The 14,449-nt window shown below is 40.9% G+C and overlaps 1 protein-coding gene across 1 annotated transcript in view; it reads left to right on the forward strand.

The window, feature by feature from the left end:
- The window catches only part of TUBA8 (tubulin alpha 8), a 28,561-nt gene extending 15,264 nt beyond the window's left edge, over positions 1-13,297 (forward strand). The window contains 4 exon segments of the mRNA XM_043966796.1: positions 3,732-3,880; positions 8,275-8,421; positions 8,423-8,956; positions 12,396-13,297. Coding sequence (XP_043822731.1) covers positions 3,732-3,880; positions 8,275-8,421; positions 8,423-8,956; positions 12,396-12,689 — 1,124 coding nt within the window. The 3' untranslated portion in view covers positions 12,690-13,297.
- Positions 13,298-14,449: the final 1,152 nt, after the last annotated feature.

Raw genomic sequence — 14,449 nt, forward strand, 5'->3', positions numbered from 1 at the left:
TATATCAATCTGCCTTTCACCCCTGCCAGCATTTGAAGCAGGGGTCAGAAGAATTCCAGGAAAACTTGGCATCCTATTCTGCAATTCAATAGAAATTCCTTGTGAAGGTGGTTAAAAGCAAACAAACAAAAATAAAACGTGAAGGTTACCCTCAGAGGCAAGTGGACAAATGCTTGATAATCTTTTGGGAAGTAGTGTGACTGATGAAAAGGTTATTGGACTATGGACAAGAATGGCCCCTCTAAAATTTAGCTTCATGCATATTTGCTGGTACACAGGAGGAAGTGTGGTGTGGTAGAAAAAAGCAGGGGACTCAGGAGAGCTGGGTTCAAGTCCAGGTGCTGCCTCTCACTACTTGTGGAACCCTGGTCTTCTCCTGGCTGTGTCCAAGTGTCCTCATCATTTAAAATGAGGGGTTTAGATATTTAAGGAAACTTTTAGTGCTAATATTTTAAAATTCTTTGAGAAATCTTTTGTTAAGCTATATGGTTACTTCCATATCTAGCGGGATCATAAATCTTTCCCCTTTATGAGCTACATCCTTGTATCACTGATGCCTGCTTCTTTAGAGACTGCTGTTCATAATTCTTGAGTTTGGAACAGAGAAGGAGACTTCTTCCCTTCAAAGACAGCCAAGCTATTTTGCATAGAACCATAACAAAGAATTCTGGCTCCTGGGACAAATTCAGTTGAGTTGGGTGTAAATGAGAGATGAGGTCTAAGATAATTCTTGTGCATGTCTGAAGTAGATTAATAAGGGAGGTTATGGGAAGTGAAGAGGTAGAGAAACTTGGAGACCAGGGTATTCAAGAGAACAAGGAATGAGGGGGAGAAGACTGTGAACTGGATATTGAACTTATTAGGGAGAGGGAAAAGTGACCTATGTGTCCAATGAGGATATGGACAGGATGAAGTGAACTTCAAAGGAGAAACGATCATTGAAAGATGGTGACAGAGGGAGGGTATAAAAATGGCAGGGAGAATCAAGGAAAATGTCTAGTCTTCCTCACCCTGTATCTTACCAATCATCTATTAGTTGTCAAATCCTATGGCCTTTTCTCACTCTTCATCCTTCTTTACCTCTCTGCAGCCCTTGAAACAGTCTATCTCCTCTTCTTGATATTGTCTTCTCTCTAGGTTTTCGGCACACCACTTTCTCCTGGTTCTCCTACTTATCTGACTCCTCTGTGTTCTTTTCTAGAACTTCATTCAGGTCCTTTCTGCTAACTGGTAATCCCATAGAGCTCTATACTAGCCCCTCTTTTTTTCTTCCTCTATACAGCATAATGATCTTTTCAGCTCCCATGGATTCAATTATCATCTCTATGCTGATGATTTTTTAAAAAATTAATAAAGTATTTTTTTCCCGTTACATGTAAAGATAGTTCTCAACTTTTGTTTATACAAGCTTTCCAATTTCAGATTTTTCTCCCTCCCTCCCCCCTCCCCTAGACAGCAGGTAATCTGATATAGGTTATATATACACATAATAACATTAAACATATTTCTGCATTAGTCATGCTATAAGAGAAAAATCAGAGCAATGACGAAAAACCTCAAAATAGAAAAACATCAGAACCAAAAACAAAAGAAATAGTATGGTTCATTCAGTATCTATACTCCACAGTTCTTTTTTTTTCCCCCCTGGATTTGGAGATCCTCTTCTATCATGAGTTCCCTGGAACTCTTCTGTACCATTGCATTGGTGAGAAGAATATAGTCCATCACAGTAGATCAACACTCAATGTTGATGATACTGTGTACAATGTTCTTCTGGTTCTGCTCATCTCATCATCATCAGCCCATGCAAGACCCTCCAGGTTTCTCTGAACTCCTCCTGCTCATTGTTTCTTACAGCACAATAGTATTCCATTGTATTCATATACCACAACTTGTCCAGCCATTCCCCAATTGATGGGCATCCCCTCAACTTCCAATTCCTTGCCACCACATAAAGAGCATATGCTGATGATTTTTTAATCTACTTATCCAGTCCTAACCTCTTTGCCTATCTCCAGTCTTGCATCTTCAACTGCCTATTTGACATCTTGAACTGGATGGCCTGTGGATGTCTACATGACAACTCTATATGTTCAAAACAGATCTCATCAAGTTTTCCCCTAAATCCTTCTCCCTCCTAACACCAGCCTCCCAGTTCCCTAGGCTTGCAACATAGGTGTCACCCTTGACAACTTACTATCTGTCTACTCCCCACTCCCCAGTGCCTGTCAATTTCACTTTTACAGCATCTCTAATACTCTCCTATACTCTTCTCTGATACTGTCTTCACCCTGGTACAGGCCCTTATCTCCTCATGCTTGGACCATTGCAATAGCTTGCTGCTTGGTCTGCCTGCCAGAAGTCTCTCCTTACTCCAATCCAGCCTCCATTCAGACACCAGTGAATTTTCTAAAGTGCAGGGAAAACCATGTCACCTCCCTATGCCCACCCCCCCAATAAATTTTAGCATCTTGCTATCACCTCTGGGATTAAAAACAAAAATCCTCTGTTGGGTATTCAAAGCTCTTCACAACTTAGTGCCACATCTGCCATTCTAGTCTTCTTACTCCTTAACCCCAACCCCTCAATACTTTTCAGTGCACTGACACTGGCCTCCTTGTTGCCCCTCCAACAAGATGCTCCATCCCTCTTCTCAGTGCTTTTTTAACTGGCCATGCCTGGAATGCTCTCTCTCCTTGTCTCCACATGCTTCTTTAGTTTCCTTTAAGTCCCAGTTAAAAATCTCACCTTCTCTAGGAAGCCTTTCTCAGTCTCTAGGTACAGTGCCTTCCCTCTATTGATTATTTCCTATTTATCTTTTAAATTTTATTTTATTTTAAATTTATGGAATTAAAACAAGCATTTTCATAATATAATTAAAATTTAAAATATGATTGAACATGAAACTGCAAATCTATTATGTATATCTTGCTATTCCTTTTAAATATATAACGAAGTTATCATGTAAATTTCTTTTTTTTCTTTCCTTCCCCTTCCCTGGCCGTAGAGATGGCTACCATTAGACATAAATATGTGTGTGTGTGTGTGTGTGTATTCTATACATACTTCTATTTATCAGTTCTTTTTCTAGATACAGATGGCATCTTCCTTCATATGTCCTTTGTAGTTAATTTGGGTTTTTATAATAGTCATAGTAATATTCCATCATGATCATATACCATAATTTGTTCAGCCATTCCCTAATTTATCTTATTATATAGTGTGTTCTTAATTGTTTGCATGTTGCCTCCCTCATTGGCTCCTTGAAGGCAGGGACTATCCTTTGCCTTTCTTTGTTTCCCCAGCACTTAGCACAGCACATAGCACACAGTAGGTGCTTAATAAATATTTATTGACTGACTGACTATATATGTAAAGGAGTATGAGAGAAGAAGCAGCTTTCTTAAGAAGGAAGGGTAAGAAAAGATGTTGGTGTCTTTCATAGAAAGCTAGCTTTCAGTGAGTACCGAAAGATCAAAGGAATGGACGAGGGAGTGAGGGAGTGCTATCCTTTAAAAAATTGAATTCCAGAGGACACAGTAGAAAGGGAACACAGAAGAGGGAGGGCGAGGGCCTGAATTTACTATGGACTATGGTTATGACTGGCTCATATTGCCTTTGACATTGATCCTTTTCTTACACTGATTCCAGCTGTCAGGGCAGGGGCAGTGTTGGTTCTGACTTTGGTTGAGGGTGGCATGGAGAAGATACTCATGAGCTTCTCTGTGCAGATGAGGTTCGAGCTGGTACCTATCGACAGCTCTTCCATCCAGAGCAGCTGATAACTGGGAAGGAAGATGCTGCCAACAACTATGCCCGTGGCCACTATACCATTGGCAAGGAGAGCATTGACCTGGTGTTGGACCGAATCAGGAAGCTGGTAAGTATGTAGGAAGGTTAAGGGATGGGAGACGATGAGGGGGGACTCTTTTCTCTTTGCACTGGCAAGGTTAACGTCCATCATGTCAAGCCCCTGGATGTGGCTTTGAAGGATGAGACTTCTGAGGAATGATGATGTCCAGAGGCTTGCATAGAATGTGGGCCCCAAGATGAGCATTACCACTGGCCCTTCTTGGAGCGATCATCTACTTCAACCTCTTCATTTTGTTGATATAGAAACTGAGTTCCAGAGAGATTGAGTTCCTTGGTCAAGGTGAAACAGGTAATGGAAAAGTTGGCATTAAAATTCAGGTCTCATGACAAGACTGTGCTGGTCCAGGACTCTAGGATTTATCTACTACCAGACCTTGTGTATTCTTGACTCCAACTTAAATGTACGGACTTTAGCCTTTTCTTCTGCTTGAATTCTTCCCCAGGATTGTCTGGGGAAGGGGCCATTATGGCCATGATGTTCAAGTTGAGAAGGAAGACCAATAACAGATACACACTGAGTTCAGACCTCATCCTCCTTACCCTGATCTTAAGGCTCATTTTTCTAGGTAGCACATTACCATAGGAGTGCATAGATCATGGGTCAGATGTGCACCACTTGGTCCAAGCATTACCATTGGTCCTTCCCCTGAGGCTATGGTTTTAAATTTTGGTGACATGATACCAAGAGGAACTGTCCCTAGGGGTAAGACAGGGATCATGAGAAGGTCTGAACTCAGCATATAGTTAGTTCAGATGAAAAGGAAGCTAAAGTCTTTGCTCACTAGCAATAACTTAAACACATACATTTATATTGGAGTAATGAATATGAAGTGTCTGATACTAAGTAAATTTTTAGAAAGAGTCCTAGACCAGCACAGTCCCATCATAATGTTAATGAGAGACTCCCTCCCTTCCCCCCAGGCCCATAAAGGGACTTCAAATGAAACAGAGTTTGATATATCAATTTAAAGCATTTATTGTCTGAGAAAAAAAAGGCTTGTGGGGAAGAGAAGATCCTACAAGGAAGCAGAGAGGGAGAGAGTTCCCAGCTGCTTAAAGGGGAGTGGAGAAAAGGTGAGATTAAAGTTTCTAGAGGTTTTCAAGTGGTGAACAGGGGAGAAAACATCGGTAGACACAATAAGCCAGGCAACAGGATATTTAGTCAAGGTCTTGAGTCTGCAGCTTCTGCTCAAGGTTGCCCTTGGTCCCATGGTTTCTGCAGCTGCAGACATCTCCAAATTTGGCTAGAGTTCATTCGCAAAGAATCACTAGTATGTCAAGCAGCTCTGAGCCTTAGAAATCTTTCTAATTAACTGGTTGTTGTGTAACTCCATTGTTTTGTGAAGAAGGGAAGTTCTAATTTATAGTATAGTCATTACCATGGTCAGAGGTTCTAGTCCCAGCTCTGCATTACCTAGCTAAGCAAGTCACATGACCTCTCTGGGAGTCAGTTTTGTTAAGGGCTAAAATTCTAGCTAAACTGTCTAAAATATCTAATGAGTGGTCGCCAATAAATTATAAGCTTTAGCAAGAGTTAGACTTTTAAGCATTTATTAAGGAGAATAAGAATTTGATAAAGAGAGAGAGAAAGGCCTAGATTTCTATCTATTAAAGGGAGAGCACATTTCTAGCTCCCTCTCCACCAGAGTCCAGAGGAAAAAGCCCGAGAGCGAGCGCCAGTCTCTTCCTTCCTCCTCCCACTAGCCCGCATCACTTCCTGACTCCTGGTCTTGCCCTCAAAGACCTTCGCTTCATGGGCAGAACTCTTCTACAGTTAAGTCTCCAGCAGGTGGCGTCATTCCAATCGTTACAGTTTCCTTATTTAGAAAATGAAATAGAAAGATTGGATGGTGTCTGTGGTCCCCCCCCAGATCTAAAATACCATGTGCCTGTTCTCAGACAAAAAGAAGCTCCCACCTGGGAACTGAAAGTATTCAGCTCTAAGTTAGGAGCACAACCATGTGTTCCAAGACATTATGGAAGAATGCCCATTGTGTTACACATCTCAGGAAGTTACTAGAATAGTGACTACTTAAACACCTGTAGTCAGTTGCACATAGAGGTTAAGTGACTTTCCCAAGGTCACACAGCTAGTAAAATGTCTGGGGGCTAGATTTGAACTCATTAAAGATGAGTTTTCCTGACTCCAGATCTGGTCTTCTATCCACTGTACCACCTAGCTTCCAGGTTGAATAAATCTCCTCACAATATATACAAGTCTATATTGAATGTATCTATTCACAAATGTATGTCAGGTTAATTATACATGTATAACCTATATCTGATTGCTTACTGTCTGGGGGGGGGGGGAGTATGGGAAGGGAGGGAAGGAGGGATAAAATTTGGAAACTTAAAACTATAAATAATAACTGTTTATTATTTTTTAAAAAACCCCAAATATATCTCAGGGGTCTCTGACTGCAGGCAGTATCAGAGAGTCTAGTGGCTGGCAATGGAAACCTAGTCATAGAGAAGGACATGGGGATCTTAAAGGGATCATAGATTTTAAAACTAGAAGCGATCTTAGAGATTATAGGATTGTAGATCTAAAGTTGGAACATGTGTTCCAATCGATTATAGAAGAATGTCCAGTGCTCAGGGGCCAGCTAGTACAACTCCTTCATTCTTTTAGACTCCTTCCTGGCCTTCTCTCCCCCACCCCTCTCTCCCTCCCACCACCCCCTCTCCTGTTGGACCTTGTGTCACAGCTCCAATAAATAGGGTCCTTGTCTTTTTTTATATTATTTTTCCAGGTTGTATGTAAAAGCAATTTTTAACACTCATTTTAAAAAAATTAAGTTCCAAATTCTCTCCTTCCCTCCCCCACTCCCCCCGTCCCATGGTAAGCATTTTGATGTAGGTTATACATGTGCAAACTGGCAAAACATATTTCCATATTTAGTCATGGTTGGGAAGAAAACCAGACACCCCCCCCAAAAAAACAAAACACAAAAATAAAGTGAAAATTGTATGCTTCAATCTGCATTCAGATTCCATCAGTTTTTCTCTGGAGGTGGATAGCATTTTTCATCATGACTCCTTTGGAATTGTATTAAATAATTGAATTACTGAGAAGAGCCAGGTCATTCACAGTTGATCATCACACAATATTGCTATTACAATATTCTCCTGGTTCTGCTCACTTCGCTATGTATCAATTCATACAAGTCTTTCCAGGCCTTTCTGAAGTCATCCTGCTTGTCATTTCTTATAGCACAATAATATTCCATCACAATCATATATCACAGTTTGTTTAGCCATTCCCTAATTGATGGGTATTCCTTTGATTTGCAATTCTTAGCCATCACAAAAAGAGTTGCTATAAATATTTTTGTACAAATAAGTCTTTTTCTCTTTTGGGGGGATGTCTTTGGGATATAAATCCAGCAGTGGTATTGCTGGTTCAAAGGGTATGAACAGTTTGATAGCCCTTTGGACATAGATCCAAATTGCTCTCCAGAATGGTTGGATCAGTTCATAACTCCACCAACAGTAGATTAGCATCCCAGTTTTCCCACATCCCCCTCTAACATCCAACAAAAATGAACGATTTTGAGGATTTAAAAAAAATGATAAAGAATGAAATAAGTAGAAATGGGAGATCAATTTATACAATAGCAACAACAATGTAAAATCAAAGAACTTTGAAAGGTATAAGAACTATGATCAATAATACAAAGACAACTCATTATTATAGAAAACAATGAAACATACTATCGATCACACAGAGGTAATGAATTTAGGAGGTAGAACGAGACATATATTTTTGTATACAGCCATTGGTGATTTTTTCTTTTTTGCTTTACTATGCCTATTTGTCACAAGAAATTTGCTTTGCTTTGCTTTTCTCCCCCCAATGGGGTGGGAGGTATGAGGGAGAGAAAATAGATGTCTGCCAATTTTAAAAAATAGAGATATGGAGCGGGGGCAGTGTGTGCTATAGATATGGAATGTTGCATACTCTTTCAGATGGAGTAATTGTATTATTAGTTTTACTTAATAGTTTTTTCATCATTACTAAAGACCTTTCATGAAGTGAGAGTAATCTGTAAATGTTTGTAATTTTAAAAGAAAACACACCAGTGAAACAGAATACAAACAAATAAAAAATGGAGAAGCAGGAGACAGTAGTGTCACAAAAACCCAAAGAAAAGATCTGGGAGGAAACTGCCCACCATCAAGACAAATCAGGCAGCACATATACCCATAGGGATAATGATGTTTTTTCTTCTCTAAGACTTAGCATGATGTTTTTGCTGTTCATGATTTTTTTTTTTTTTTGCATGTATGGAATAGTTGAAGTGGCACACAGTCTGACTTGCCTTTGTTCTGTCTATCCCAGTCTCCTCTCCCAAACTCCTTCCTCTTTATGGTTCCTTTTGATTTCTCTTTGTCTCTTAGACAGACTCCTGTTCAGGCCTTCAGGGCTTCCTCATCTTCCACAGTTTTGGTGGGGGCACTGGCTCTGGCTTCACCTCTCTGCTGATGGAACGCCTCTCCCTGGATTATGGCAAGAAGTCCAAGTTGGAGTTTGCCATTTATCCAGCCCCCTCAGGTCTCCACCGCTGTTGTGGAGCCTTACAACTCGATCTTGACCACTCACACCACCCTGGAACACTCAGACTGTGCCTTCATGGTAGACAATGAGGCCATCTACGATATCTGCCGTCGAAACCTGGATATCGAGCGTCCAACTTACACCAACCTCAACCGCCTCATTAGCCAGATTGTGTCCTCCATCACTGCCTCCCTCCGCTTTGATGGTGCCCTCAACGTGGACCTCACTGAATTCCAGACCAATCTGGTGCCTTATCCTCGCATTCACTTTCCCTTAGTCACCTATGCGCCTATCATTTCCTCTGAGAAAGCCTACCATGAGCAGCTTTCAGTAGCTGAGATCACCAGCTCCTGCTTTGAGCCCAATAGCCAGATGGTAAAGTGTGACCCAAGGCATGGCAAGTATATGGCCTGCTGTATGCTCTACCGAGGGGATGTGGTCCCCAAGGATGTGAATGTCGCTATTGCTGCTATCAAGACCAAGAGGACCATTCAGTTTGTGGACTGGTGCCCTACAGGTTTCAAGGTAAGAACACTGAGTTAGAGAAGGGAGAGCAAAGGAAACAGGGAAGAAAAGCATTCATTTGGGGGTTTCTGAGTCTCTTAGGCATAAAGATTTGTTATGAAATATTGATTCTAACACTTACTAGTTGTGTGACACTGGGCAAGTCATTTAACCCTCATACCCCGCCCCCTGATTCCTTTCAGATTTGGCTAGCAGATTATTATGACATTCCAGTATCATCTGGTTTAGTCATTTAGAAAATATGTTGGTTCAGTCTTGTTTAAATTGATTAGCTAGATAAACACACATGCATGTTCATACAACCTAGTTTGGTTCACAGAGCTGATGAAAAAAAATTTAAATTTAATTTCACATTCAGTAACCTAGGCTAGGTAAGGTAAAGGAATAAACATTTATATAGCACCTACTACATGTCACAACAACCCTGTGAAGTAGGTGCTGTTATTATCCTCATTTTACAGTTGAGGAAATTGAGGCAAACAGTGATAAATTGACTTGCCCAGGGTCACAAAGCTAAGAAGTATCCAAGGCTGGATTTGAACTCAGATCTTCCTGATTCTAAGCCCAGCTCTCTATCTACTGCACCACCTATTTGCCTCTGACAATCTAGTTACCTTTGTAACCTAGAATTGTTCATTCTGGTTCAGAGATAACAGTTTAGTTTGAGTTCCTACCTAAAGTTACTAAAACTTAGCCATTATATACATTTTATTTTTAAGAGATAATAATTCTTTTGCTATTTTCATATTTTAATCAAGCAAATAATTCTAAGCTGTGAGAATGGCATAACTCTTCTCAACATTAGAATTCATACCCCACCTACCTATATAGAAGTTTACATATGCTGGGTTCATTTGGCATTAGAGTAAATGTATTCCACTGGGGGCGGCTAGGTGGCTCAGTGAATAGAGCACTGGCCTTTGGAGTCAGGAGGACCTGAGTTCAAATCTCACCTCAGTCATTTACTAACTGTGTGACCGTGGGCAAGTCTCTTAACCCCAATTGCCTTAAACATCCAGGGCCTTCTCTAATCATCCTAATATATACTTTACACTGGACCCAGATGGCTCTGGAGGAGAGAGTGAGGTTGGTGACCTTGCACAGCCTGCCCTCACTTAAATCAAAATCAGTGCAATTCATGACATCACCCCGATGTCATGGTCTTCTTCAAGAATGAAAGATAAACAAGAACAAACAACAAATGTATTCCATTATTTTTATACATTGGGGAGCTAACTACCTAATTAAAGAGAACAATTTAAAATCCCTTCTGCTACGCACAATACTTTGGCATTTGCCCCTTGCCATGTGTAAGCCAAAGCTGCGGAAGATGGGTGAGCTGTGTATAGATATAGGCAAACCATTCTCATTTTAGACAATGCCAGATCTCAGAGGGTAAGAGGCACGTGGGATTCTAGGAAAGATCCCTGGATGCTGGTAGTCATGATTTTTTTTTTTTTTTTTAGTGAGGCAATTGGGGTTAAGTGACTTGCCCAGGGTCACACAGCTAGTAAGTGTTACCTGTCTGAGGCCAGATTTGAACTCAGGTACTCCTGACTCCAGGGCCGGTGCTCTATCCACTGCGCCACCTAGCTGCCCCAGTCATGAATTTTAATAGCAATTCCATCTAGGCAAATTAGTGAAGAATGGAAATTGTCTCCAAGCAGGTGACTGTGAATCATTCTGCCCAGTATGCTCTGGGTGCCAATGGGCTGAGTGACCCTCATAATGATGGGCTTTGCCAGGTACCATCAGCCTCACTAATGGAAAGAATGTTGACTCTGAAGTCAGAAGATAGGGGTTCAAATCCCACATTTTCTACTTACTATGAGTAAATTTATTGGGGTCACTTAACATCTCTAGACCTCAGATTCCTCATCTTTAAAATTAGAGGTTAAACCTTAGGATTCTTTCCAACTCTAAACATATTGATCCAAAACACCACACATCGCACTACAGATAGTAATGTGATTAGAAGCAGAAGTAAGCAGGGAGTATGTTTCAGCACAGAGATTTTGACTTCTGGAAATAGCTAGGACCTGAAGTACATAAAAAGGGATAATATAAAATAATACTGGAAAGGTATATTGGAGCAGATTATGGAAGGCTCTTGGATCCAGAATAAGGAACTAGGAGGCAATTGGGAGCCACTGAAGATTTTGAACAGGAGAATAACCTGGTTGGACTGCTCCTTAGGAAAATGTTGGCAGTAGTATGAAGGATAGACTGGAACAGATAAATAATGGAAACAGAGAGGACATTTAGGAAGCTACTGTAATGGTCCAGAGAGGTGATGAAAAAGAGAAAGCCCTGCCCCCCTCTTCTGAGGAGATAACCTGTGGTAGGGATGCATCAGCTTGGAGGAAGGGAGACTAAGAAGGAACAATTAGGTAGCAGGAAAGCTAGGAGAGAGCAGTGAAGCAGCCAAGGGAGGAGAGAATATCTAGGAGGAAGAGTTGACAACCAGTGTTGGATAAAAGCCAAGAAGCAGCCTTCAGATTTAGCAGGTAAGAAATAGTTGGTGTCCTTGGGGAGTGCAGTAACTTACCTATGACCTGGTCCCATTGGGGGCACAAATGCCTATTAGTCTGGTATGTCTGCCTACACATTAAAACTCACCCTATTTGCTACTCTTGTTTACCAACTTGTATTTCCCCATTCACCCTTTCTGTCCATAATTTTCATTAATTCAACAAATATTGCTTGGTTCCTATTATTTGGAAGGCATGGTGTTAGGAACTGTGGGAAATATAAAGAAGAATAAGACATGGTCTTGACGCTAATGGAGCTTACAGTGTAGGAGGGGGGAAAGGGCACGCATTGTTACAAAGAGCCTAATTAGAAGAGAAAGTGCAAAAAGTGAATCATAAAGTCCTGTGGGAAAGTCAGAGAAGTTGTTGAACCCTCAAGGAAAGAGTGTGCAAAGAAGAGAGATCAGGGCTTTGAAAAATGTCTCCAGTGAAGGAGAAGCATAAATATTTTGAGAATTCGTCAAAGGTGACTGTGAAGGAAGAGGTAGGAAGAGAATCCATTGATGGGAGGAAAGAGTTCCAAGAAGGGGTAGACAACAAAATCTAATCTTCATTCCTGATCTCATATCATCTCTCTCTCTCTCCCTCCAGCCCTTAGGACTTTAGAATTTCTCATGTACCTTAACTAGCACTCTGTTATTACTCTTTATCCCTCAAGTCACCTCTTCTACTTCTTTTCCTATACCTAGCACCTGAAACTCCTCATTTTAACCATTCTCCTCCATGCATACTTACCCACTCACTTCCATTTTACATCTCAGCATACTTCTCAATCTACATCTGACCTATTTGACTACCGTATCATCAAAGTTCCTTTGGTATATCTTTGTGTATGTTTGTATTTCCAACTTAGCCAACTGACTGTCTGAGAATCATCTCTAATATTTCCCCCTCCTTTTGTACTTTAGGTGGGTATCAACTATCAGCCTCCAACAGTGGTACCAGGGGGAGATCTGGCAAAAGTTCATCGGGCTGTGTGCATGTTAAGCAACACCACTGCCATTGCTGAGGCCTGGGCCCGACTGGATCATAAGTTTGACTTGATGTATGCTAAACGGGCCTTTGTGCACTGGTATGTTGGTGAGGGCATGGAAGAAGGAGAATTTTCAGAGGCCAGAGAGGACCTGGCTGCTCTGGAGAAAGACTATGAAGAAGTGGGGACTGACTCATTTGAAGACGAAAATGAAGGGGATGAGTTTTAATTTAAATTTATATATATATATATATATATATATATATATATATATTCCCCTTATTGTCTATGTTTCCTCATTTTCATGGCCTCTGCTCAATGAAATCTGACCCTCCAAAGAAGATAGGCCCGACTCTCTGGAATAGGTCCCTGAAAATAACACCAATAGGTTAGGCAGTTGCTAATTGACTCAAGAATGGAGAATGACCCATTCTTCACCCAGTCAACCATCTCCTTTTGTATGTTCAACCAGATTTGGGTATGCTGCCCAGGAAACATGTATGTCACCGTCTGAAGGCCTGAGTTCAGTGTTCCAATTAAGTCCAATGTATACCTGGGTCAGGGTCCAATCAATAGTTTAATTTTGCAGTTCAAGTTTGTATCAGTAGCTCAAGGCAGTAGGGACTGGATTATATTTATTTATTTCTTTTGGGGAAAAGCAGCAAGGCCTGGGGATGGGGATGGAGACAAGATTATGAAATCCTGTGATTAAATAAATAGAACTAAAGGAATATCTGAGTCCTCCCATATTTTTTTGGAAACTAGAATAATTGGTCATTTTTCTCAATGTAAAAGTATCTAGAGGATCTGGGTTCAAATTTTAATTTTTCTGTTTGCTATCTATGTAACCTTGAACAAGTCATTTAATCTTTCATGTCCTTGGGGTCCTAACCTGGGAAATAATACGTTGGACTAGATTTCCTTTCACCTCTAAATCCAACTATCCCATTATTTCTCCTTCTCATCCACCCTTTCATAGACTCCAGATTTGATACTTTCTATAGGTGACCAAGTCTGTGGCTGGTGAGGCTGGGTAATCTAAGCATTTTATTCATGAGGGTAAACACACCCTGTACAGGTTTATTAGTTTTACTCTATGTCCCAGCATCTAGGGTGCAACCTAGACATTAAACAGCTATCCCTGCGAACCCCATGACAATTTGATTACTAGTGCTAGGGAAAAACAAATAAAAACCTCACAGCAGCTCAATTTGGAAGAGTGATTTCAGTAGCATTTTCCTCTTATATAAAGGACATTATTTTTACAATTCAAAGGGAGGGAAATTCTGCTTATTCTGACCTTCAAATGTTTGTGTAGACCCCTCAAGGCTATTGGAGGAACTGATTCTACATTAGCTGCTTGTTATAGGATCTCATTGGGTTCCCACTACTGTCTAGTTCACACATCGTGTATCTACTTCACCCATTATGAAAGCCTACAGTCATTGCCTTGCTCTGTATCAGTGGTTCTTCCCTAAGTTTTCGGCTTGTTTCTTAATTTTCTTCCTGTCCCATCCTTATAACTGTGGTTTAATAATTCCATACTGGGGATGCTGTATTTCCAATTTTCCCTCCAACTTACTAGGGTGTCCTCTTCTATTGGTCTCTGCCCCCTTCAAACCCACTTTGTCCTGCATCTCAGGTGAGTATCAACTACCATTCTTCTGTCTGTAGTGGCAAGTGGAAGGAGGAACTTGGGCACAGTTGACAGACCATTGAGCCTTGGACATAGGTGGATCATGCTTGTTCTGACCCAATCTAATTCAACACACATTTAGTTATGGGCCTACTGTATGCAAGAAAGGCCCATTGAGGCAGGTGGGGGTGCAATGAGTCAGGAAGACCTGAATTCAAATCTAGCCTCAGACACTTACTCGAGGAAGTCACTTAACTTCTGTTTTCTTAATTTCCTCAACTGTGAAATGAGGATAATAATGATACCTACTTCCCCGTGAGGTGGGTGAGGATCAAATGAGACAATATTTCTAA

Source organism: Dromiciops gliroides, chromosome 5, assembly GCF_019393635.1.
Source record: "Dromiciops gliroides isolate mDroGli1 chromosome 5, mDroGli1.pri, whole genome shotgun sequence".
NCBI lineage: Eukaryota > Metazoa > Chordata > Mammalia > Microbiotheria > Microbiotheriidae > Dromiciops > Dromiciops gliroides.